At 47.9% G+C, this 22,758-nt stretch overlaps 1 protein-coding gene across 2 annotated transcripts in view; it reads left to right on the top strand.

Annotated features, from left to right (window-relative positions):
* The window catches only part of TNPO2 (transportin 2), a 120,683-nt gene that overhangs the window by 10,485 nt on the left and 87,440 nt on the right, over nucleotides 1–22,758 (top strand). Inside the window, exons 2-4 of one of the 2 annotated variants that reach the window (XM_069604115.1) lie at nucleotides 1,460–1,573; nucleotides 12,221–12,296; nucleotides 12,970–13,119. In XM_069604115.1, the coding sequence (XP_069460216.1) occupies nucleotides 1,475–1,573; nucleotides 12,221–12,296; nucleotides 12,970–13,119 (325 nt within the window). In that variant the 5' untranslated portion in view covers nucleotides 1,460–1,474. Of the gene's footprint in view, nucleotides 1–1,454; nucleotides 1,574–12,220; nucleotides 12,297–12,969; nucleotides 13,120–22,758 lie in introns of both variants that reach the window. The other variant, XM_069604114.1, reaches the window with a different exon arrangement.

The following is a 22,758-nucleotide window of genomic DNA, read 5'->3' as shown; positions in this document are numbered from 1 at the left end:
AACTGTATTACGCGGTGCTTCTGCTCTAGTGCTGCGACAGCCTGGCCTGGGTTTTTTTCTGATGGTCCCTACTTTTTGTTTCAGCCCTCCCGCCCACGGGCGCAGCATGGCCCTTGGTTGCGTTGGCAGAAGCAATTCTGCTCCTCCATGCTGGTGGGAATCTGTCGGTTTGGCAGGAGGGGCGCGAGTTTCCTTTGGGAACGGCTTGTCATTCTTTACGCAGCCAGAGCTGTGCTTGCCGGCCATGCTGGCGGATCCATATGGCGTGCTGTAGGGCCGGCAGCCTTCTGATGCTTAATTGTCAAGCAGAGCGGCAGCTATTCCTCTGCCAGATAATGCCGAGCTCAAATGCTGCCTTTAACCCTGGCCGGTTTTCGCATGGCGGAGCAGAACCACCGTATTCACCCGTTGCTTGCCTACTGCTTCCTTCTACACCTATGTACATGGCAAGCAAATGCATGCATGCTGGATGCCGACAGGGTGGTCTTCTCGTGTCTCGCATCGCAAAGGACGTGATCTCTGAAAGGGTTACATGTGGGCAGCCCTGGGGGCCCCTGTTTGGACAGGCCGTTTCCTTGTTTTGTGCTCTACTGCCACACGGGGCACGTGGGGCCCTGATGGCATGGGGCCTATTCTCCAGGGCATCGGGGCCATAGGCTGAACACATGGCATTGTGTAGCCAAATCGCACGGTCTCGTCTCGGTACCCTCTGGAAGTATGGTCCCTCTTTGAATACATTTCTGATGCTTTAGCTCGGTCACTCGGACCCAGATAACCCGTTTGCGTAAAACCGAGAACGTGCATCTTTGTACACCCCACACAAGTTTGATTGGGACAACTAAGAATGGAGGAACATTTTGGCAGTAAAGAGTATTGCAAAATGCCATTCGTCCCGCAGTCGGTCTATAAGCAGGGGCTTCGTGCTCGCCATGTATTGGGCTGGGTTTGAAGACGTGACAACTAAATTTGTGGTGCAGCAGGGCGGTCTTTGTGCAATCGCCTTAAGTCTCTACACGGAGGGTGCATTTCCACACCACGTGTGCCGCACAAATGCTGGATCTGTGCAAAACACATGGGGCTTAATCCTCACAGTGAATGGTTTCAAATGATTGAATTAACTTCTGTTGCTTCCAAAATAACTGGGGGCACTTTATCCTCTGGGGGTTGTTTTGGGAACATTTGCAGCAAAATGTTTGGTTATATATGTTTTCTACGTGGTCGAGGTGTAAATCATGCTACAACTTTCTACGTATGGCTTATGGGTGGTGGGAGATTGTGGATGTGGCATATAGTGGGGACACTTGCGTGTGAATTCCAGCTAAGTGTGCAGGTTGAAGTCCTGCTTATTGAATATAAGGCGCACAATGGAGTTTCAGGCGCCAAATGTAATTTGATTTCTGATCTTAAGACCTATGTGGAGAAAGTCGAGAAATAATAATTTTCTTTTTCTTTAGTGCAGTCCTAGCTCTTCACGATGGATTGGCAGCCTGACGAGCAGGGTCTTCAACAAGTGCTTCAGCTGCTAAAGGACTCGCAGTCTCCGAACACGGCCACACAGCGTGTGGTTCAAGACGTATCCTCTGAAGTCAAGTGAGATGGGCTGAGGGCGTGGCTCACTGCTTGGTCATGATTTCTTTCCAATGTTCATCTTCTAAATGGTTTCACATTACATTTCTCATTTGATCTATGAAAGCCTGTTTGGGCATCTGTTTCAGTTTGATGGTGTTTACTGGTGGGAGAATTTAGTTGACACTAATTTTGTTTAACGAAGCATGTCTAAATCTGGAGGTTTTCTTTAGTGAACGGTCGGAGTGCTAGGTAGAATCCTCAAATCGGAAAGCTCTGATGTAGAACATCCTGGCATGGCTTACAATTTGTATTGCTCTGGCTGGCAATCAGTTTCAGGTTGTCTCCCCATCTGCACCATCTCTATCTGAGCTTTTTTTTTTTTTTTTTTTTTTTTATTTAAACTTTTATTTTTGCTGGCAGAGGCAAACATACAGACACATCGGAGGCATATGGACAAATTTGTAGCATATACATGTACATATAGAACATATTGGCAAAGATACAGCGACAGCAGAAAGGGAGCAGCATATCACAGGTGGCCGAGACACAGTCACTGACTGAGGGGCTAGGAGGATTCATCTGTTGAAGTGTCATTTGAGTTGATCAAGTAACTGTTGAAAGCCGACCATATGTTTCGAGGTCGAGAACTCACTGGGAGCATGCCCAGAAACTCCTCCTCGCAGTTTCGGGACCACGTAAGCAGATTTAACCATTTCTGGAATGTAGGGGGAGTAGGGCTTTTCCAGTTTTGTAAAACACATTTCTTGTAGAGTACCTCTGAAGAGAGGGAACAGACCGGACGTCTGGGAGTTAACTCGCACTCTGGCCACCGGGGAAGTGTATAGTAAGCGAATGTATGCTATCATGTTGGGCCCTATACCCATATTCTCCAAAACCAACCAAATATATTTCCAAGACACCATGTCAAACGCCTTCTGAGCATCCAGTGTGACCGCAACCGCACTCACCCCCTGGTCAATGCGTGACATTACATTAAGCAGCCTTCTTATATTGTGTGATGTTGACCTCCCGGGGACGAACCCTGACTGATCATCATGGACCATGTACATCTCTATCTGAGCTTAACTGAATTTAGTATGGTGCTGTGTTCGGTCATTGCTTTGTGCCATTTGATGCTAGCGCTGTTACTTTTTGGGCCGTTGCAGCACAGGGGCACTAACTTTTTTTCATACTGATTCCCTTCTCCCCAAGTCATAATGTTAGTCTATGCTACTTTAATTTGTAGACATTTCTTGCAAGCACTAGCCAGCCATAGTCACTAGCCACCTCACCATAGACATGCACACAGCCAGTGGTGGAAATGGAAAAAATGTGGTGGGGGATCCCACAACACAAGAGCCGGGGTGGGGGAGTAGTTGGGGGGGGGGGGGGGGGGGCGTAGGGGGTGCTGCTGGCCGTACTTTACTTATTTTTCTTATCCCACGTACTGCATTGTTCTCCCCTCCCCCCATGCACTTGCGCAATCTGAATGACACCTGGCCTAGTTGTCCCCATTGGACCGCCACCACCCCAAGTATGAATGAATGTCTGATGGGCTCATTCAGTTTTTCTGCATGTTAGTTGAGGGCCCTGGAGCAAAAACTGACCACAATCTGAAGGCAGATTTCCGCAGCTACTTTTCAGCAACCGCCAGTGCTGGCTGAGTAGCTGCTGCAGTCATATGTGCAACAGGGAATCCCTGAAGCGGATGACCTTCTCCTTTGGACTGATGGGTCTAACAGTCCAAAGATGGAACTGCAGGTTGCGCCAACCCTGGACTAGCTGCAACCTCCATGGCCTGTAATTCCTCAATGCCTGGTGTCCTGTGCTGTTTTTGCAGTGCCACGTCTTCTGAAGCTCTCCCCTGAACTTGGTAGGCTTCCATCTCAACCTCGAGTGACTGGATCCTGCTCCAGGAGTCCCCACAGCCGAGACAGCGACCGAGAAATGGTCGCTTTCTGCTCCACCACCACTCTACCTGTGGTGTCCCTCAGTGCTCTATCCTATCGCAATGGCCCTTCAATATCTATTTTTCCCATCTTGCTCACCTAATCTCTCTCATTTCCAGTGCTATGCTGATGATGCACAACTTTCCTTCAAACTTCCCTCTCCTAAACCCTTCATCCCTGATTCTGACTGCCAGCCAGGTATGGTGTGCAGCTAACGATCTGTGTTAATGCCAGTAAGTCTGAGAGCCTTCTCATTGGGACACCTGCATCCTGTTTTCTTCCTACCCTCCTGGCTGCCCTCTACACTCTCCTGTGAGGCCAAAAAGCTCATGGTCCTCTTCAACTCTGCTCTCCTTCACGCCTCATATCTTGGACCTTGTCAAGAAGGTCCACTTCCTGCTTCACCTCCAGAAGCATTCTTCCTTGCCTCACCTTCCCCCTTCATCCCCTCTCCCACTCCCCCTGAGAAGCTCAATATCTCTAGAGCTTTGGTCCTCTAGGCTGGACTACAGCCGCATCCTCAATCTCCCATTCTCCTCCCTACTGTTCTGACAGTTTTCTGAAGTCCAACTAAGGGCTTAGTAAAACTATTCCACTGAGTCAGTACAAGACTCCACTCATAAGGCTGCACCACCTCAGTTCAGGGTAGCGTAGACGGAGCAGCAAGGGCGATCTTGGAAGGGAGAGGGGGCTGTAGGAAAGTACATTGAACTTGTACACCAAGGAGACGGTAGAAACACGGGCAAGCAGGAAAATAAAGGTTTAAATGCACATATAGGCCAAGTTAGGTTTGGGTTAAGTCGGTCATAAACACTTTTAAAAACACACACCACTATGGTTGAAGGCACATGAGCCAAAGCAAATAACCTTATTTTGGAACACCCAACAGGAGTTCTCGCACCAATAATTACTTCTAGATTTTGTACCGTGACGCTCAGCAAGACATGGTATCAACTGGACTATTTACTTTGCAGAATAGTGACCCACTTATTCTAGGAACTGTAAAAACCTACAACTTTTGGGATAAGTTGTACTCCAGATTAGAAAACCCTTTTGTGTAATATACCATTACAGCTACTTTTCAGTTCTAAGACACTGACTTAGACCAGCAAGAACCTTTTAGATTGGCACACCGTTAACTCAAGGTAAGTGAAACTCCTTTTTGTAAGGAGCTACCAGCAGTAAGGAGCTACCAGCAACCTAAAAGAAGTATAACCTAAGCAGTCTTATTCTCCACAGGCTAACAGCAAGTCAGGGAAAGCAAGACACAATTGGGGACACGTACCATTATCCTAACCGGAATGATCAAGTGAAACCAACCGCATTACTTTTGCGACATGGAGAACCCCATTCACAAGTTAACTTAACCTTCAGTCTACTTTTGGTTAGAATGGCGCGACAGTTTCTAAGGAAAGCAAGACTTGGAGATTACTTATTAAAGAAGGCACACACATTCTTCATAAGTAAATCCCATATATTTCAGCATGGCAGAACCATAGCTAATGTAAGTCATAACTTTTTGTAACTAAGTTACCAACTCATTTACAAGAAGGTACATTTTCAAGGCAGGCCACTTAAAGTATCCAGCCCATCCCAATTCTAGTACCTGTGCTCTGAGGCCGAAGAGGGACCCTGGTGATCTAGGAGCCAGCAGTAGGCAGGGTCAGATGAGGCTCAGTTGCAGGTAAAGTCGGGGTTCCAGAGGAAGACTGGTCAAACAATAGTTCACTTCGAAAGTGATTTGTGTCGGTATCAATGCGCTTGCCCTATTTGATAAGTCACGGGTTCTTGTCTCATGGAATAAAACAATGAGCATAACATTGAGTAATTTGATTTAATGGGCATATTGGTGATAACTGTATACATGTTTCGAACTATCCGGTCTTAAGGCAAAAATGTGTCTAGAACAATATGTACAGTATACAATTAGTCCTTGGCTCAATGTGCTAGCAAGTTGCTTGCCCAATGATAAAAGAGATGGCTCAGAACTTGACAGGAAGTTAATAATTTCTTGGCTACGGCCGCATTAAAACAATATAAAGAGATCTTGTTCAGGCCGTCTTCATACATTCAGAAAGACTGCTTCTGATTGCCATGAGCTCTTTTTTTTTTTGCCATTATACATTTTAATCGCCTTCTTACCTACAACCTAGTTGCCACCCCCCCACCATCTCAAAAGATGATAAACTAATTGAATGTCTTAATTCGGAAATGGCTTGAAGTGCCGACCATCTACGGAGGCTGTAACAAGGGTCTTTGGGCATGGGTACCAAGACCAAACACATAATTTTGTCTCCTCCCCAGTGACCGCTGAGAGTATTGAAGCACTGATTGATCATCTGAAACCCACGTGGCGGAACTGATCCAATCCTGGCCTATATGGCCAAAAGGCATGCCCATGGGCTTAGTGTACCCATTCAGCATTTTTTAAACCTCTCTTTAGCTCTGGGTCATGTCGAAGATGAATTAAAAGAAAATTCTTGTCTAACCCCATTGAAATTCTTCTCTTGACCACAATATCCTGGCAAATTATCAGCTTATCGTGGGCCGTTTGTGACCGGCAAAAATCCTGGAGAAGGTAGTTACCTCCGAGTCGCAGACTTTTTGGTGGAAAATTATGTCTTGGAATGTTATCAATCCGGATTTAGGGCAGGCTATGGGACAGACTGCTCTAGTCACTGTCTTGGACAACCTTCTGGAGACAGCCGACAAAGGTGACCTCGGCATGCTAGTCATGCTTGACTTGTCAGCTGCCTTTGATACAGTAGATTTCGACTTACTCTTGGCACTTTCTTCCATGGCACAGATGTCGAATATAGCTAATAAATGGTTTAGATCGTTCCTGTCAGATCGTGTGTAACAAGTCAAAGCCGGCTCACTTCTGTTTGATTCCTTCCGCAGGGTTTGTCCCGGTCTCTGATATTATTCTATATATACACGCCCACTATTGGACGTTTTGGTGCAGTTTAATTTATTCCTATGCGGATGACATGCAAATATATGCAAGACTCACCCAGCCAATGGCAGAAACTGAGCGTATAGTGAGATGTGCTTAAGAAATTCAAACTTGGATGCAGGACATTACATCCATCCGGAACGGAGATAGTTGTCTTTGATCCTAGGAATAAACTGAACAATGAGCTTGTTCATACCTATACCTTGCCCAATCTTGTTTGGACAAACTATGGACTATTCGCAGACCATGAGATCTTGGTGTTAATTCATGTTGGTGCAATCCAACATGAAGGGCAATCTACAGGTGAATTAGATAGTAAAATCTTCTTACTATTAGATTAAGCTGTTTTGCTTCCATTGATCACTGAGAAGGATCGCCCTATGGTGGTTGGCTCCCTCGTGAACACCAAGTTGGACTACTGCAATGCCCTGCTGACGGTTTTGCCTAAAGACAAAATTACAACAGTTGCAGGTGATAGAGTTCCGCAGTATGTCTGATTTTCCTCTGTCTCATAGAGATGCTGTTTCAGGTTTTCAGAGGAGCCTTCACTGGCTCCCAATTTGGGAACAAGTACAGTTTAAACTGCCGTCTGGTTTTTAAATGTGTCCATGGTCTCACCCCTGCTTACTTGGTGTCGAAGATCAGAAAGTACAAACTATCTCATTTACTGCACTCAATGGACAAATGATTGCTCGTGATCCTTCCTTCTAGAACCACTACGTGGGGTAACCGACCCATTTCTGTTGCTGGTCCCCGAGCTTGGAACTGTTACATCGTCTCATCAGTTTTCTGTAAGCTTAAACATATCTGTGTAGTATCTTGACTGACTGGCTTCTAGGTTATCATTCTCTACGTCTGCGCTTAGATGCAGCTTGCTGCAGGTTCCCTTGGAGATATGCGCTTATATAAATGTCAAATCAAATCTAAAGTCATGTTATCTTTACAGAATAAGTGTTTGTTGATAAACCTGTTGTGTTATAACAAATTATAGTTGCTCCTGCACCCTTGGTCTGTGTGATGTCCTGGAAATCACGCTGGGTGACATTATGCTCTATGCTCTGTTAAGTTACTTTGCATTTATATAGCGCCTTATGTATCATTGGTATGATCGCAAAGCGCTGGTAGGTTGAACGCCCCTCGGGAACCGTAGTTCAAGTCAGTTGGGAGACTCGTAAGGTGCGTGGGTGCACCAGATGTGTGTGCAGCTGGTGAGGCACTTGCATGATAGCTGCTTCTTAGCGGTAGGTGAGGTGTTTGGGAGGTCAGGAAAATGTGTTCATTGTAGAGGGTTGACACCCAGACTGATTTCTGGCTGCGTTGGGCCTGAGGAGACGCTTAGGCTATCGGTGTGTGCTCAGCTAGCTGTGTTAATTAGGATGTTGAGGAGTAAGAGGCAGGTGTTAGTATAACGGCTATACCGAATGTGTCATAGGATCGCTGTGTTCTAGTTGAGTGGTTGTGCATAGGAGAGAGTAAGCGTGGTAGTGGGATATGGTGGTTTCAGTAAGGCCATCTGTCCACACTATCCGTTCCGTCCACTCTAGCCGTGTTGGACTCCTATGGAGTTGTGGATTAAGTCTTTTCAGTTTGGGCTGCACAGCTACGATTTCCTCTATTTAGTTGGTTTGGGATATTTCGTTGCAGTTTACTGGTAGTTTGTAGGAATTGTCACACAACAAACTGCATGTTCTGTCCAAACGTTGAATATTTGTGATTGTGCAAACTTGGAATGTTCCATGGTTCTAAGTTTCCACTGATTTCGCTTGCATGAATTGGTGGCTATTGCACAATCGCAACAACCACTTTCATACTGTGTTTTAAATGTATTTTTTTGTACCTGCATAAGGAAGGGATTTGCTTAAGTGTTGGAGTTAGTGCAACGTGTGTGTGTGTGCGCTAGCTAGTGCTTGTATTGTTTTATTGGGGCAAGGCCAGCCATGTTTGGTGGTTGTGTTCATGCTATGTTTGGCAAAGTAGCTTAGTGACCCATTTGAGCAGTCTTGCCACAGGGAAGACTTATTTTGCAGGCAATTTGGCCTTTAGTCATTCCCAGGCAGTGCAACAATCACAACAGTCTCTGCTTCAGCCGGGGGGCCAGTGCATAGTGGGCATTGGCTCTTGTGCTAAAACCAGTAACTGGGCTTTGAGTTTCCCAAAGCAGGCCTCGAACCATCTTTAAGATCCTGCTAGACCTGCAGGTAGTCACTTATTTTATCTACTTGCCCTAAGAGAATTTAACTTGGGAATGTTATGGCATTTTTGTTTTGGAAAAACTGATGCCATTGGAAGAGACATTACCAGGAATGTTAGTGGCTTTCCAGTATGGTCCTCGACATGAAAGGGTTCCCTTCATAAGCTTATTAGGTAAGGCTCATTAATATATTTGGGTTACAGGCTTCAAGTTTGCAATAGCTGTTCTTGTTGGTTAGCAAAAGTAAAGTTGAGTGGGGTGGTGGGGTTGGAGGGGGGTTTGAGTTAGGGTGAGGATAAATGATCATACACCATTATCGAAGGCCTAGGATCGGGTTAGAATGTCAATTATGGGTTTATTTAACAAAAATACCACTCAACAATGCAGTATGTTGACAGAATTGTTGACTGCAAACTGATGCTCTGATTTATAATTCTTCGTGTGCTTATTAATCCTTTGTATCCCCTCAATGCAGGTGGTTGCCTATTAACTACTTATTGCACAGGGGCGCTCTGAAGGGGCCACAGTATGCTGCCTACTTTTGGCTCAATATACACTCATGAAAATGGATAAGCCGGGAAATCTGTCTCCAAGCTAACTATACTTTAAGGGCTACCATTTACAAAAATCTGAGGTTCAACATTGGGTAATTTGTCTGCCCCTACATATGGTGGGGGCTGAGTGTTGTGCTTGCAGTAGTCTGAGATCCCACTAGCATCCGGCTCCACTGCAGCTGCCCTTCCTCGCAGCCCCTCGCTTACCTGTCCTTTCAGGAATGTCTGACTTTCATTGCAATGTCTTTACCGCTGCCTCTGATTTCTTGTGTTCTCTCGTGCAGCTCAGCAAGCCCTCTACTTGTGGGGCATCGCTCCCCACAATAAGCCTATAGTGAATGGTAGTTTCAGTGCTTGTTGCTGAAGCTGTTGAACCTGAGGATAGGGAGCAGTGCCACTGTGCACCTCATTCTTTTTTATTTATTAAGTTGTTTTAATCAAACTTGATTTTTCAACAAATCATAAATAATACTTTTAAAACAGTTAACAAAATACAAAATATTAAAACAAAGATAATTGAGAAATTGTAGCAATAACTTACAAAATTTCCAGAATGTTCACAAGACATTAATAGCAATAGGAAACGCAATGGTTGATGACATTTTTAGGAAGAAATCATATCATTCACAATTAACATGAAATCACACAAGTTACCAAACCATTCACAAGAACCTCGTTAGTAGTTTGCTATATATGCTCACAATTTGCTATGATTTAATCTTTTGTCTTGGAGTTTTAAACTGTAAAGATTATTCAAAATAGCGTACTTGATTAACTGAGTATCGGAGTGAAACAATAGCTCCCACAATTTTTCAGTTGTTATGACATAATCTTGTAGAGGTTTAAAATGCAAAAGTCTCTGCTTAAGGAGTGATGGGCATTCTGCACATAAATGTTTCATGGATTCAATGGCTCCTAAGCAGAACCTACATGGTAGCTTATCAGTTAATTTAAGATTATGTATGAGCGGTATTCATTACATGCTCTTCTGGTTTGTATCTAATCAAACTCCCATAAGGGCATCTTGGCTTTGTTTGGATTGGCTATCAACAGAGATGTAGAAATGCCTGTTTTAGTAATGATTTCCTGCACCTGTGTTCGCCAAGTAAGAGGAAATATATCTTTTGAGGTTAAAAGATACCTTGCAATGATGTTAATGAGGCCATTTTTGTTCTCAGCCATCAGGCATATTCTGTAGAAAGTACACATTTTCCACTTGTGCATGGCATATAGGGACAACAAACCCAATTCATGCCTTACGCACCTCATTCAGGGTCTTGGAGGTGCCTTATTTCTGCTGGCGGATGTGCCCCGCAATCCTTTGCCCTCCATGGGATGCATCCAGCTTCATTTCCCAGGCCCCATTCTGACCTGTCCTTTCTCGCATCCATGCTCCACCATCCTAGGCATTAAACCCATTTCACAAAGTACATTTTTTCAAATCCCTCGCATTGCTCCTATTAACTTGGGCTACCAAGCCTACCACATTCTGGGATTCAAATTTCACTCAATGTACATTGTACATAAATCGTTCATTTTTCTGACCATCGATGCTTTTACACGGCACATTTACAAAATGTAATTGATCCCGTTGAGGCTGGTAGCTTTATTCTACAAGTTGTGTGGACATTGGGTGGTTTGATGTGGAGTGTTACGTGCTGATTAAGATCTTTGTACCACACTAGTTCTATGCAACACACTAGCTGACTTATTGCAGGTCTCAGTGACTGCTCCTCTGCAATGTCTTAAAGCTTGCTGACACCCACCTCCCTCCTCGCAGGCAAACTTCTTTTTTCGTGTTTTTTTTTTTTTTTGTTTTTTGTTCATGTTCACCTCAGAGGTTCCATAGCCCCCACTTCAAACCACTGTCCAGCTTAAATGGCAGACTGCCAGAGACTTGTTTCCAGGTAATTGGGATTAACCTGTTGCACTTATTCTGTTTTGAGAGCGGCTATGGACACAGCCATTACATAAAACATTTCCGAGGGGGCAATCAACCACAGGGTGGAGTACAAGCACTAGACTATGCTAAACGATAGGATTTTGGAAGCCCTGACTAAGGGAATACTTTGTCTGGTCTACTATCTGGGCTAGTAGGACCTGAACGTTCCACTTGATGCCAGCAAGCAAGTGCAGGGTCTTCTGGGGTGGGCAGTGGCGAGAGGATTGGAAGTCTCGGGGTGGCTTTGAGTGAATGCTTTTATTCTGTCTGCTGCTTACTGCATTCCCCTGCTCGTTGGACACCAGTGATGGGACCAATGAACATAAGGGAAAACTAGAAATGTGCAAGTTGGTGTAATGTCAACTAGCATTTTTATATTTACAATCCCTTATCTGGCCCTGAGGTGCAAGACTGCCTGGAGTGTTCAACCGAAGTACAGACTGGCCACATCTGAGGCATGGGCTTAACATGTGCTCCATGCCTGGGCAACGATGTACTGGGTGGCTATACTAGGAACTTCGGGATGAACTTTCAAAGATCTGACAAGTGGGCATAATGTAAACTGAACTGCGGCCTGGCATTGTTTTAATGTACATGTAATGTTCATTAACATTACTGCTCTTTAGCTGAACAGTGGACTGTTGCTGTTAAAGCCGAGAGCTACTGGGCTGCTTTAGAAAGTGAACTGCTTAACCTGATCAAGAAGCAGTTCACCAAGAAGGCTGCTTTACTTCTGAAAATGGGATCGTAGGGTTGTGATTCGAAAATCAATGTTTAAATTACTGATGGAATTGGCCCTTCGTGTCATTTCTACAACACGTGGTTTCAAATGGATCTGGTTAGTGACCCCCTTACTTTGGTAACAGTTACTGCACACTGGTCCTTCAGGGCCGATTGGTGGCACGGCTTGGCTTAGTGCCTAATCTTGTGGTTGCTTATTGGTTGGTGCGTGTTATGGATGAGCAGGGCCATGCACTGGCCATTAATCAAGTCAACACTGTACCCAAATCTGTTTTATTGCCACATGCTCCGTTGCCCGCCTTAACCCAAACCATCTAGAAACTGAAGCAATTAAACCAATTTCCAGACTTCAATAACTACTTAATATTTGTCCTGACACGTTTGAAAACTGAAGGTAAGTCTGAGCGGTCTCCATTTGGCAATTGGGAGCTAAATGTGCTAGTCTGTATGTCTGAAGGCCGTGCCCATATGCTGAGTGCTGTTTTACTGGGACTGGTGAAAATGTGGTGCTGGAGAATGGACCGATCCACATAATACCCCCAAAAATACCCCCAAAAGTGGGTTAGTCGGCACAAGCTTGGTGAAATTGGCAGGTCACAGCACCCTGTTTAGTTCGAAGCCGATCTGCAGTTATTTTGCATTGGATAAATCTTTTACAAACTTCTAAACCAGTGTATGATGCTGGCGGTCTAAAGGCACTGTGGTGGTTTGTGTGCCTTCCATTTGAAAAATATGTGAACTGTGATGGAGTACCAGAATGCTAAATCACCTAGTGGGATCTAAGCACATAGCACAAATGTATTTGAATTGCTGCCCAGTGTGGCTAGTTGAATGATTTGTGCATTGCTCATGCTTGTGGTTTCCTTGTCAGGAGATTGTTCTGCTGCCTTTTTACCTTCATTAAAGTCTGTACTAGTTTTTAGGCTGCCCATGGTAACGTGTATGAATTCATAAAAACCTATATTTAATGCTTAATACTGCATTCATTGCCAGATTGGGGGTTCTTGGGAGTGGCTTTCCATTGCTTCATGGTGATACATTGAAGGGTGATTGATGTTCCTTTTTAGACGAGCCAACGCGCTCGCTCAGTGGGCTGATCCTGAAGAATAATGTGAAGGCGCATTACCCGAGCTTTCCGCCTCCAGTGGCCGAGTTCATCAAGCAGGAGTGTTTGAACAACATTGGCGATGCATCCTCCCTTATCAGGGCCACCATTGGTGAGTTTTAAGCTCTGACTTGGTTGGTACTAATTTAACATTTGCTAGGACCTGAGCCTTTGGACTTGTAACTTGGGCCTAGTTAGCCCGACTATTGCTCGCAGGAGCAACTTTTCAACCAGGCTACTGGTTGTTAGGTTAGATTTTCATTTATGCAAAATTGCGGTCACCTGTGCACTTTTTGCTGGACTTAAAAAAACAAAACGTTAGTGCCAACATTTTTCAATACCGTTTCTTTTACTCTTGTCCTTTTTGTGACTCTCCATACTTTATGGAATGAAACTTTCCAGTAACTTTGGGCATCTGCATTTTCCTATTGCTGCACAATGAACTTTCTGTGCAGTGTTGCTGGGGTGCTCCCCGGGCTCACCTTTTTTATTTTGGGTTTCTTGTGTGAACTAATGCAGTTCTGGGGAGATGCATAGTACCCCCTTCTCACTGCTCCTGTGATTTGTTAGTGTCAATCTTAAGGGTCAACATTCATGTAGAATGGTGGCTTCGTTCTTCACCATTTGAGCTTGCACTTTCTTGGTCGTTCTGCTGTCCCAGGAAGGGGAGGGCCTGGTTTGATTTTGCTTTGGCGGGATCCCTTTGTGTAGCCTGTCTAGGCTCCAAGTGCCTGTGGAGACAGGAAATGAGCCACACCCAAGTTTTAATATAGCATGTGTGCTGATTGGCTGGATCTTGAAGCTGAAGATAAGTCGACCACTGGTGCTGAATCCGATGAGAAAGTAGAGAAGACTGCTGTAGCCGATTCCAGCGACCAGAGATGCCTGCTGTGTAACCGCTGCCTGTACTTATTCCATGTGACTGAAGATGACTGACCATTGCAAGGCATAAAATATTCAGTCTTGCATAGCAATTCTGTTGGTTTGCTTATTACATTGACACTTCTGTACTAGCCAAGTTACATTGTTTAATGAGAACACATCACCCTGTGTTCCTCTTGCCCACGTGGCTTCCTCTGCCTTATTTTATCTTCCAAGTGTAAAGGGGCTAAGAGTGCAGCAGTACTCCTCTCCTCATGTGCGAAAAGCCTGTGTGGGAGTGCTAGGCAGGATTGATTATCATTGCAGACCAGAAGTAATCGGGATAAATCTGTCACTATTTTTGTTGCGGAAGATGCATCACATTGATGACTTTGTACATGATCACATGGCCAAATGCTTTGATGTCAAAACTAGTTCGGTTACTTGCATATATCTGTGCAACTGGTTCTCAACCCATGAGCTGATCCATACTCCTTGTCATTCTAGCTCATCACCTTGTTGCTTTATTCCAGGTACTAAGTGAGATGGACACAAACTACAATATTTCATAGTTTGCCCAGTTCTCTGCCTGCTATGCCAACTCGGCTTAGTCTTATCATTCCTCGTGCATTATGAATGCACAAAGCTTACTACAGGTTTACACAAAGTAGTGATCAAGTTCCATGTAGTGTGTACATCTACGCATCTACTAAGTCACCCTGTAGGTAGCCTCCAGTGCTCGCTTTGCTCGGATTATGATTGCATTATATATTAGAACCTGTGGGAGCCAGCTGGCCAAACCTTTCAGAGCCTTTCTGACATGTGTCCATGCATGTAACATTTCACATTTTAGACTCGTACGGGGTTCGCAAAATCTACTCGCCCACTTGCATAGTAAGAGTAGATTTTATGAAGGGCAAGTATCATTTGCATGGTTCTTTGGCACTTTTATTAACGTTATGTCAATGGTTTGCTCTGAATGGCTGGCCTCTGGGTGGCAGCAGTGTGCCGAACAAAGTCAATTTGTGGTGACCTGTGCCATTTTACAGAAGGGGCATTTAGATTGTCATTCGTGCATTTCTTAAGTCGAGTAGGTAAACTAAGTTACTCGACCAGTAGGTCTAGCAGAATTTTGAAGGTTTGGCTCATCTCACCAATTACTTCAGCGATACACTAAAATGCTGCTTTGATGCTCTTGGGTACACACCTTCAGTTGACATTCAAAATATTAGTACAACATTGCTAATCAAATGGTTTTGTTTGCTAAATAAGAATATTTTAATTAGCTAATTTTTGGCAACTAATTTACGCCTTGTATTGGACTGGTGGTACTGTTAAGGAGAATTTTAATTTCTGTGCTAATTTCCTGCCACTTTTGAGACCCCTAGCTCTTTTGCTGGATTTAGGACTTTTTATTTAATTCCTGAGTAAGTGGAACCTTTTTCTCACTCCGTGTTTTTCCCTGACTAGGATGCTATGTTTTCACTCCATAGGCCTCTGCTTTTTGTATAGTGACACACAGCACCTTCAGTGCGGGGGTCATAAATCTGTTGGATTTCTGGAGGTTTAAATACCTTTTCTTTGTTGAACTACTGTTCCCAAGTATAGTAGGGTGACCTTGATCTTACGGTTTTACTTTGTAGGTTCAGCACACACCATCTTATGTGGAGTGCTGGGGAGGCAGGGGCGTTAACTAGTAGCCCCTTATGTAAGAATTGGTACGGTCACACTGCGACTACACAAGACTTGGCTGCTTGGTATTGGGGTAAACCCACCTTACACAAGTTGGTAGTGTGACTCCTTACACAAGTTGGTAGTGTGACTGAGCAGCCAGGGCTATCTCGAGGGGTAAATGTGAGCTGTAGCGCTGTACAAATGAAATTCGACAATACAAGTAACCAAGTTACACTTGCACTCAAGGTTTCAGTTATAAATAGTTGTTTTAGTAAAGCATTCTTTAAAAAGGCAATTGTTTGTAACAGTCAAGCAAACTTTGGAATTACTTCTCAATCAATACAGCTGGTGAATGCTCTTTGGAGATGTAATAGTTCTCCAGCATGGGGTCTGGCATGGATTCACATGCTCATGAATATTCCCTGTGGTCAGGCTGGGCATCCTCGGTAAAGAAAAAAATCAGTCTGTTTTGTTTCTGATCTGTTTCTTAGTAACCAATCACTGGTGTCTGGGTCATACTGCCCCCAGCCAATGACTGCCCTCTCCCTAAGCCCTGCCCCTGGCAGCCATCCTCAGATTTTTCCCGCACGTTCAAGTGTTGGGGAGGCCTTGTGCTCTAGCTCTCGAGCTTTTACTGCGTTGTTTTTTCAAGGAGTTTAACCTAATTTTTTAGGTCAATTGAGTCTCAAGCTCCACCGTTTCCCCGATCAACAGGGACCCGTTTTGGAATTTTCTACGCCCCTCAAGGGCAAAGTTTTCGTCTAATTGCGCTTCTTGGAGGCTTCCAGAAGATCTGAGGCCTACCTCGTGGACATGGCCCAGGACAAGAGATGTCTTTACTGCCTTCATGAAGACAAGACGCACGTGGAAAAGGACTGCATTTTGCAAGAACCTGTTGGAACGGACTGAGGGATCGTCTGTCCCGCCTCGCCAGCTGGCTGGAGAAGGGCCCAGCAGGTGAGAAGTCCGAGCAGTCTTCTAAGTCCTGTGAGGGCACCCCACCGACGGGGGCCCAACAGAAGGCAAGGCACCAGGAGCGCTGAAGTGCTGGGCCCCTTGGCTGCTAGGCAGGGCGCACTTTCACCAACGTCATCAACCACGAGCCAACACTCTGGCTCGGAAGAGAAAACCCGAGAACCCGGCTAAGCCTCTGGAGAGGCCCTGGTCGATCTTGAAGGGATCAGCTGAGGGGGAGCAAGGTGGTGACCCCTCACCCCAAGGTGAAGGCCTAAAGCGTGCCCAAGGTGGTGAAGGTCTTGATTCACCCGGTGAAGGCCTCTATTGAGGGAGTTAGTGGCTCTGGCGAAGCGTGTGGAGGTGACCATGGGGCCCAGAGTTTCCCTGCCGCCACAGAGGAAATCCTCTTTCAGCTAATCGATAAGACCCCCAGTGGAAAGAGAGGGGGTGGTGGATTCAGCCTCTTAGGAGGAGCTGGTTGAAGTCTTGAAGGGCCTCGACAAGATCTTTGAGGAGGCCCACTCCCCCGGGGGAACCCAAAGGAGGCGGACGAAGAGAGCGACGGTGGCGCAGGCGAGACTCCCGTGGAGGAGCAGCAACCGGCGCAGCCAGTGCCCGAGCCTCAGGACAACTCGGTGGCCATTTTGATGGCAATCCAAACCTAAGGACGAGATTGCCCCTCACCCCAACAGACACAACAGAGCAGGGCCCGTCGGGAAGCCCTCCAAACAAGCGGAGGAGAGTTCGTACCCCCCCCCCCCCGAGCCCACCCCTCGCCTTTCCAGCCCTCGCGGCCCGCTCAGCCTTCATCTCCTTCCCCCTGATCCTAGGGATGACGTGGGAACGGATAAGGGACAACTTGGACGGATGAAAACGGGATGGGCCTTCCATCACCACTCCCTCTTCCCCCGTCCGTCAAAATTGGCTCCTTCCATTCCATGATTGCCAGGGCATCTGCTTTTTCAGCTCTGCCCTGAGGAACAGAAGGAAGGTTTCCTTTATCAGCAGCGCGAGGCCAAGAGGAAGACGGTCCTCGCTGTACCATTGATTGACGACATCTGGGAGGAGGGACTTGCTCTCCTGAAGAACCCATCCATGACGCCTGCCAAGAGGGATCGGTACGAGAAGTAGTACCAGGTCCCTGATTCCGCCCCTTTGTGCCTTAGGGCACAGCTGACCCCGGATTCGGTCGCCTCAGTGGCGGCCAAGAAGAAGGCAGCGGGTGGTCATCCTCTACTTCGACCTCCCCGCCTGACAGCGAGGGAAAGCAGCTGGACGCCATGGGAAGACTAATCATCTAGTCTGCGGCGACGACAATTAAGGCAGCCAACGCCCTAGCGATTGTGGCCCGATACGACAGGGAGCTGTGGTAGAAGATCGCTCCCCTGCTGGACGACAAGAGGTCGGAGGCCCTTGAGATCCTAAAGGAAGGTGAGGTGGCGTTGGACCACACCATAAGTGGCCACGGATATCGCTGACACCGGATTCCGCCAGTTGGGCTACAGTGTTTGCTTTCGACTGCAGGGATGGCTCAAGGCAACTGATTTCCGCCAGGACGTGCAAACCAGAGTTTTTGGATGCCCTTCGACGGGAACAACCTGTTTGGGAAAACAGTGGATGAGTCACTTCAGGCCATCAAGACCGACACACGGCTCGGGTTTTGGGAGTGTTGCAGCAACGACTGCCGCCCTTTCGGAACACCGGAGGCAGACGGGGTCCCTCCAAGGGATTCAGCGGTGGCTCCTTGACGTAACGCCAGGCGGCCCGCTCCTCGTCGTAGGAGGCCTACAGAGAGCGCGGCAAGTCGGCAGGATCTCGTCAAGGTGGCAAGGCTGCCTCCAAGCAGGACTGAAACGGCCATAGCGTCGGGCCCCCACCTGAGCACCCCAGTGGGAGGCCGGCTGACGAAGTTCATCAGCGTGTGGGAGTCCATCTCCACTGACCGTTGGGTGCTGGATGCCCTGGCCCACATGCACCCCCTCGAATTTCTGAAGTGGCCCCGCATTCCTCCCATGGCCAGGAAGGAAAATCATGTCCCTCAACTGCTGTTAGAAGTAAGGGCGATGCTCAAGAGTGCCATCGAGCTCGTCCCGAAGAGGCTGAGTATATTCAAGGTACTTCCTCGTCAGACAGGCGGTTGGTGCCCCATCCTGGATCTGCGGCGGTTAAATACATCAAGGCGCAAAAGTTCAGGATGGCAACCCTCCAGCACGTGCTGGGACAGCCAGAGGGCGACTTCCTATCGTCGCTGGACTTGGAGATGCTCACTTCCACATCCCCATTCTAAAAGGACACCGTTCTCAGATTCGTAGTCCAGAGGCGGCACTACCAATTCAAGGCCCTGCTATTCGGGCACACCTGGTCCTGTCGCAGGCCGCACTGTTTCTGGGAGCCAAGCTTGATACAGTGGCGCGATTGGCCACGCCGTCAGAGGAAAGGACTAAGGCCATCTTGGGCATGGTGCAACACCTGCTGGCCACGGATGTGGCCAGGGTGAGATCCATCAAGTCCCTGCTCTGAATGATGTCCTTGTGCATCTACCTGGTGCACCTGTGCAGACTACGGATGCGTCCTTTGCAAGAGTTCCTCGACGCCTGTTGGATACAAGCGATGGGCAGCTTCGAAGACAGGATCCCGCTCAACGAGGCTTTCCGCCAAGTGATCCGATGGTGGGGCACCCGCGTGCATCTCAAGGCGGGCAAGGATTTTCAGGCCCCAGTACATTAGGAGACTGACGCCTCCCTGGAGGGATGGGAAGCACACATCGGAGATCTGCACGCAAGAGGCCTTTGGCTCCCGGAGGAGAGGTCACTCCACATCAACATCCTGGAGCTCTGATCAGTGTTCCGGCGTTTCTCCCGTCCCTCAAGGGCAAGGTGGTGAGGATCTTCAGACAACACCACCACGATGTTCTACATCCGGAAGCAGGGAGGCACCAGATCCCAACCCTGTCCAAGGAGGCCCAGGATCTGTGGCACTGGGCCATTGCCCACGTTTCTGGTGCCCTTCCATCTAGCAGGAATAAAGAACGTCATTGCCGACTCACTCGGCAGGGAGCTGCATCAGGATCAAGTGGATCAACTTTTCCAACGATGGGGCAAACCCCAGATCGACCTATTTGCGATGGTGACAAACTCCAAATGCCCGAGGCTCGCCAGCAGGTTTCCCCAGCCGAGGAGCATGGGCAATGCTTTCTCGTTCCCCTGGGACGGCCTGTTCCTGTATGCGTTCCCTCCGTTGCTGCTCCGACTCATCAACCAACTCAAGAGGTCCCGGTGCAGGATGATCCTTGTTGCATCGGCGTGGCCGGGACGGATCTGGTTCCCGAACCTTCTGGATTTGTCGGTGTCAAATGGGCAACAGCATTTGCCTTCGGTGTGGCGGGATGAGGGCCCCCAATTTCCTCCATGATCAGTTGAAGGTGTTGGACATGCCCTTTGGGGACAGTTTGTTTGGGAAGACTGTGGACAAGTCCCTTCAGGCCATCAAAGCAGACACTGAGGGCTTGTGCCGCAACGACGGCCGTCCTTTCGGACTGCTGCAGGAAAATCCCAAAGTTCTTCTAAAGGATTTGGAGGAGGTGCTTCGTCCTACCGTCGACCCTCCCGCTCGTCGGCCCAGGAGACATACATGGGCCGTGCCAAGTCTGACGGTGGACATTGTCGTCTTCATGGCCCCCAAAGCAGTGCTTCAATCAAAACGAGATTGAACCAGCTGTGGAGTCGGGCCCCCACCTGTGCACCCCAGTGGGAGGCTGGCGAACCATCTCCACTGACCGTTGGTCAGTGCTGGATGCTCTCGCCCAGACACACCCTAGGAGTTCCAACTGAAGTGTCCCCATAGGCCATCGGTGGCCTGCCAGGAAAACCACATCCCTCTGCTAGGTGCAGACCATGCTAAAAAAGGGTGCGATAGGGCGCGTCCCAGAGGCTCAGTGTGTATTCGTTAGTTCCTCGTCGAAGACCAGCATCGTCTGAACAAGTAGTCTCTTTTGGATGGTGATTTCAACACGTGCTAGGAAAGCTGGAAGAGGGGGTGTTTTCTATCATAGCTGGACTTGGAAGATGCCTAATTTCACCCCCTCCCCCCATACACAAGGCACAGAGCAAGTACCTACACTTCGTGGTTCAAGAGCGACATTACCAGTTCAAGGCCTTTCCCTTTGGAATAAAGTCGGTGCCAAGAGTGTACACTGGTGGCAGCACAGCTGCGTCTACGAGGGATCAACGTGTACCCCTACCTGGACTGGCTCATCTGGGCAAGCTCGAAGGAAATCTGTCGAACACACGGCAAGGACCGCCCAACTCCTGACAGATCTGGGGTTCTCGGTGAACTATGGTAAGTCTCGACTCGTGCCTGGCGTCTCCGTCAGAGGAGAGGATAGCAGCCATATTGGGCAAGGTACAGCGGCTGTTGGCCATGGTCGGAAGGGTGAGGGCCATCAAGTCCCTACTCGGCATGATTGTCATGCATATACCTCATTCGGCTGTGCAGGGTACGGATGAGTCAGCTTCAAGAGTTCCTCTACGCCCGTTGGATAAGTGTCGGGAAGCTTCGAGGACCCGATCACTCGATTAGTTTGTCAAGCGATGCAGTGGTGGGGAGTGCACACACATCTGTCCGCAGGCGTAGATTTCCAGACACCACCTGGCTGTCAAGACTGACGCCTCCCTGGAAGGATGGGGAGTGCACTTCGGAAGTCTTCATGCAAGAGGCCTGTGGCTACCGAGGGGAAGTCGTTGCGCATCAACATGTTGGAGCTGCAGGCAGTGTTTTGGGCCATCAAGTCCTTCCCTCAAGGGCAAGGTGGTACAGGTCTTCACGGATGACACCACCAGGATGTTCTACATCCGGAAGCAAGGGTGAGCCAGATCCCTGGCGCTCTCCAAGAGGCGCAAGACCTTCGGCACTGGGTCGTAGCACAGGGATGTTCCTCATCCCATTTCATCTGGCGGGAATGAAGAGAACAATCGCTGACTCTCAGTAGGGTGCTATGCTCTTGCCACGAGTGGGAACTTCGGCAGGACCAAGTGGATTACCTGTTACGCATTTGGGACAATCACCAGATCGGTTTGCGACTGCGACGAACACCAAGTGCTGTAGGTTCGCCAACAGGGGAGCATGGGGCACGCATTATTTTCCCTGGGATGGCCTGTTTCTGTTTGCATTCCCTCTGTTGCTTCGACTAGTCAATCAACTCAGACGGTCCTGGTGCTGGATGATCCTTGTCACACCAGCGTGGCCAAGACCGATATGGCACCCGGACCTTCTGGACATGACGTCCTCTCCAGTCAAGCTTCCGGCGGGTGCAGATTCTGCACCACAAGCCAGGATCGATGAACCTGAAGGCCTGGCTCCTGCAGCACTAGTTTGGGGGCTACGATCTCCCAGCGGATTGTAAGAAGGTGCTCGCCAAGGACAGCCGAATGAGGTTATTGCATGACAACCTCTTCATCTACTCTCAAATGCTATGGGCACAAGTAGAAGAGGTTCGCCGTTTCGTGCCATACTCGGATCGACCTTCTACAAGTCACTGCTCCGCAGGTGCTTCTGTATTTGTTGTTGTTGGCCAAAGCAGGACTGGCCCATGCTTCCATCAAGGTTCATCTGGCGGCTATTTCCCAATACACCAGATCTCCTGGTCGATCATCCTTATGGTTGCATCGATTGGTCAAGGAGTTTGTCAAAGTACTATTCTGCTTACCGCCGGTGAAGGCTCCGGCCCCGGTGTGGGAGCTCAATGTGGTGCTTGCTAGGCTCATGGGTTCCCTATGCATTCGGCACTACTGACATTTTTGTCATGGAAAACAGCTTTTCTGGTGGCCATAACCTCTTACGGCCTGGATATCTCCCAATCTTGTAAACCACTTTATTTGACATGCCACAAGATGAGGGTGGTGCTACGGACGCACCTCTCCTTCATGCCCAAGGTGCCGTCTGACTCATCTAAACAAGCCCTTGGTGTTACCTGTATTCTTCCCGACTCCTTCGCCGGCTGAGAGGACTTTGCACTCGCTGGATGTGGCTAGAGCGCTGAAGTTGTGTACCGCACCAAGAGTTTCTGGAAGACGTCGCAACTTTTTGTGAACTTTGAAAGACCCTCCAAGGCTTCCATTTCCAAGTGGCTCTCTCGCTGCATCACCCATTGTCACCGGTTGGCAAACCGACTGTTGGCTGGCCATCCACAAGCCCATCCGATCAGAGCGATCGCTGCTAGAGGTTCCTGCCTGGTGTACCCCTGCTGGACGTCTGCAGGGCT

Source organism: Ambystoma mexicanum, chromosome 3q, assembly GCF_040938575.1.
Source record: "Ambystoma mexicanum isolate Mex_15411 chromosome 3q, UKY_AmexF1_1, whole genome shotgun sequence".
NCBI lineage: Eukaryota > Metazoa > Chordata > Amphibia > Caudata > Ambystomatidae > Ambystoma > Ambystoma mexicanum.
This window is presented reverse-complemented; position numbering and strand designations above follow the sequence as displayed.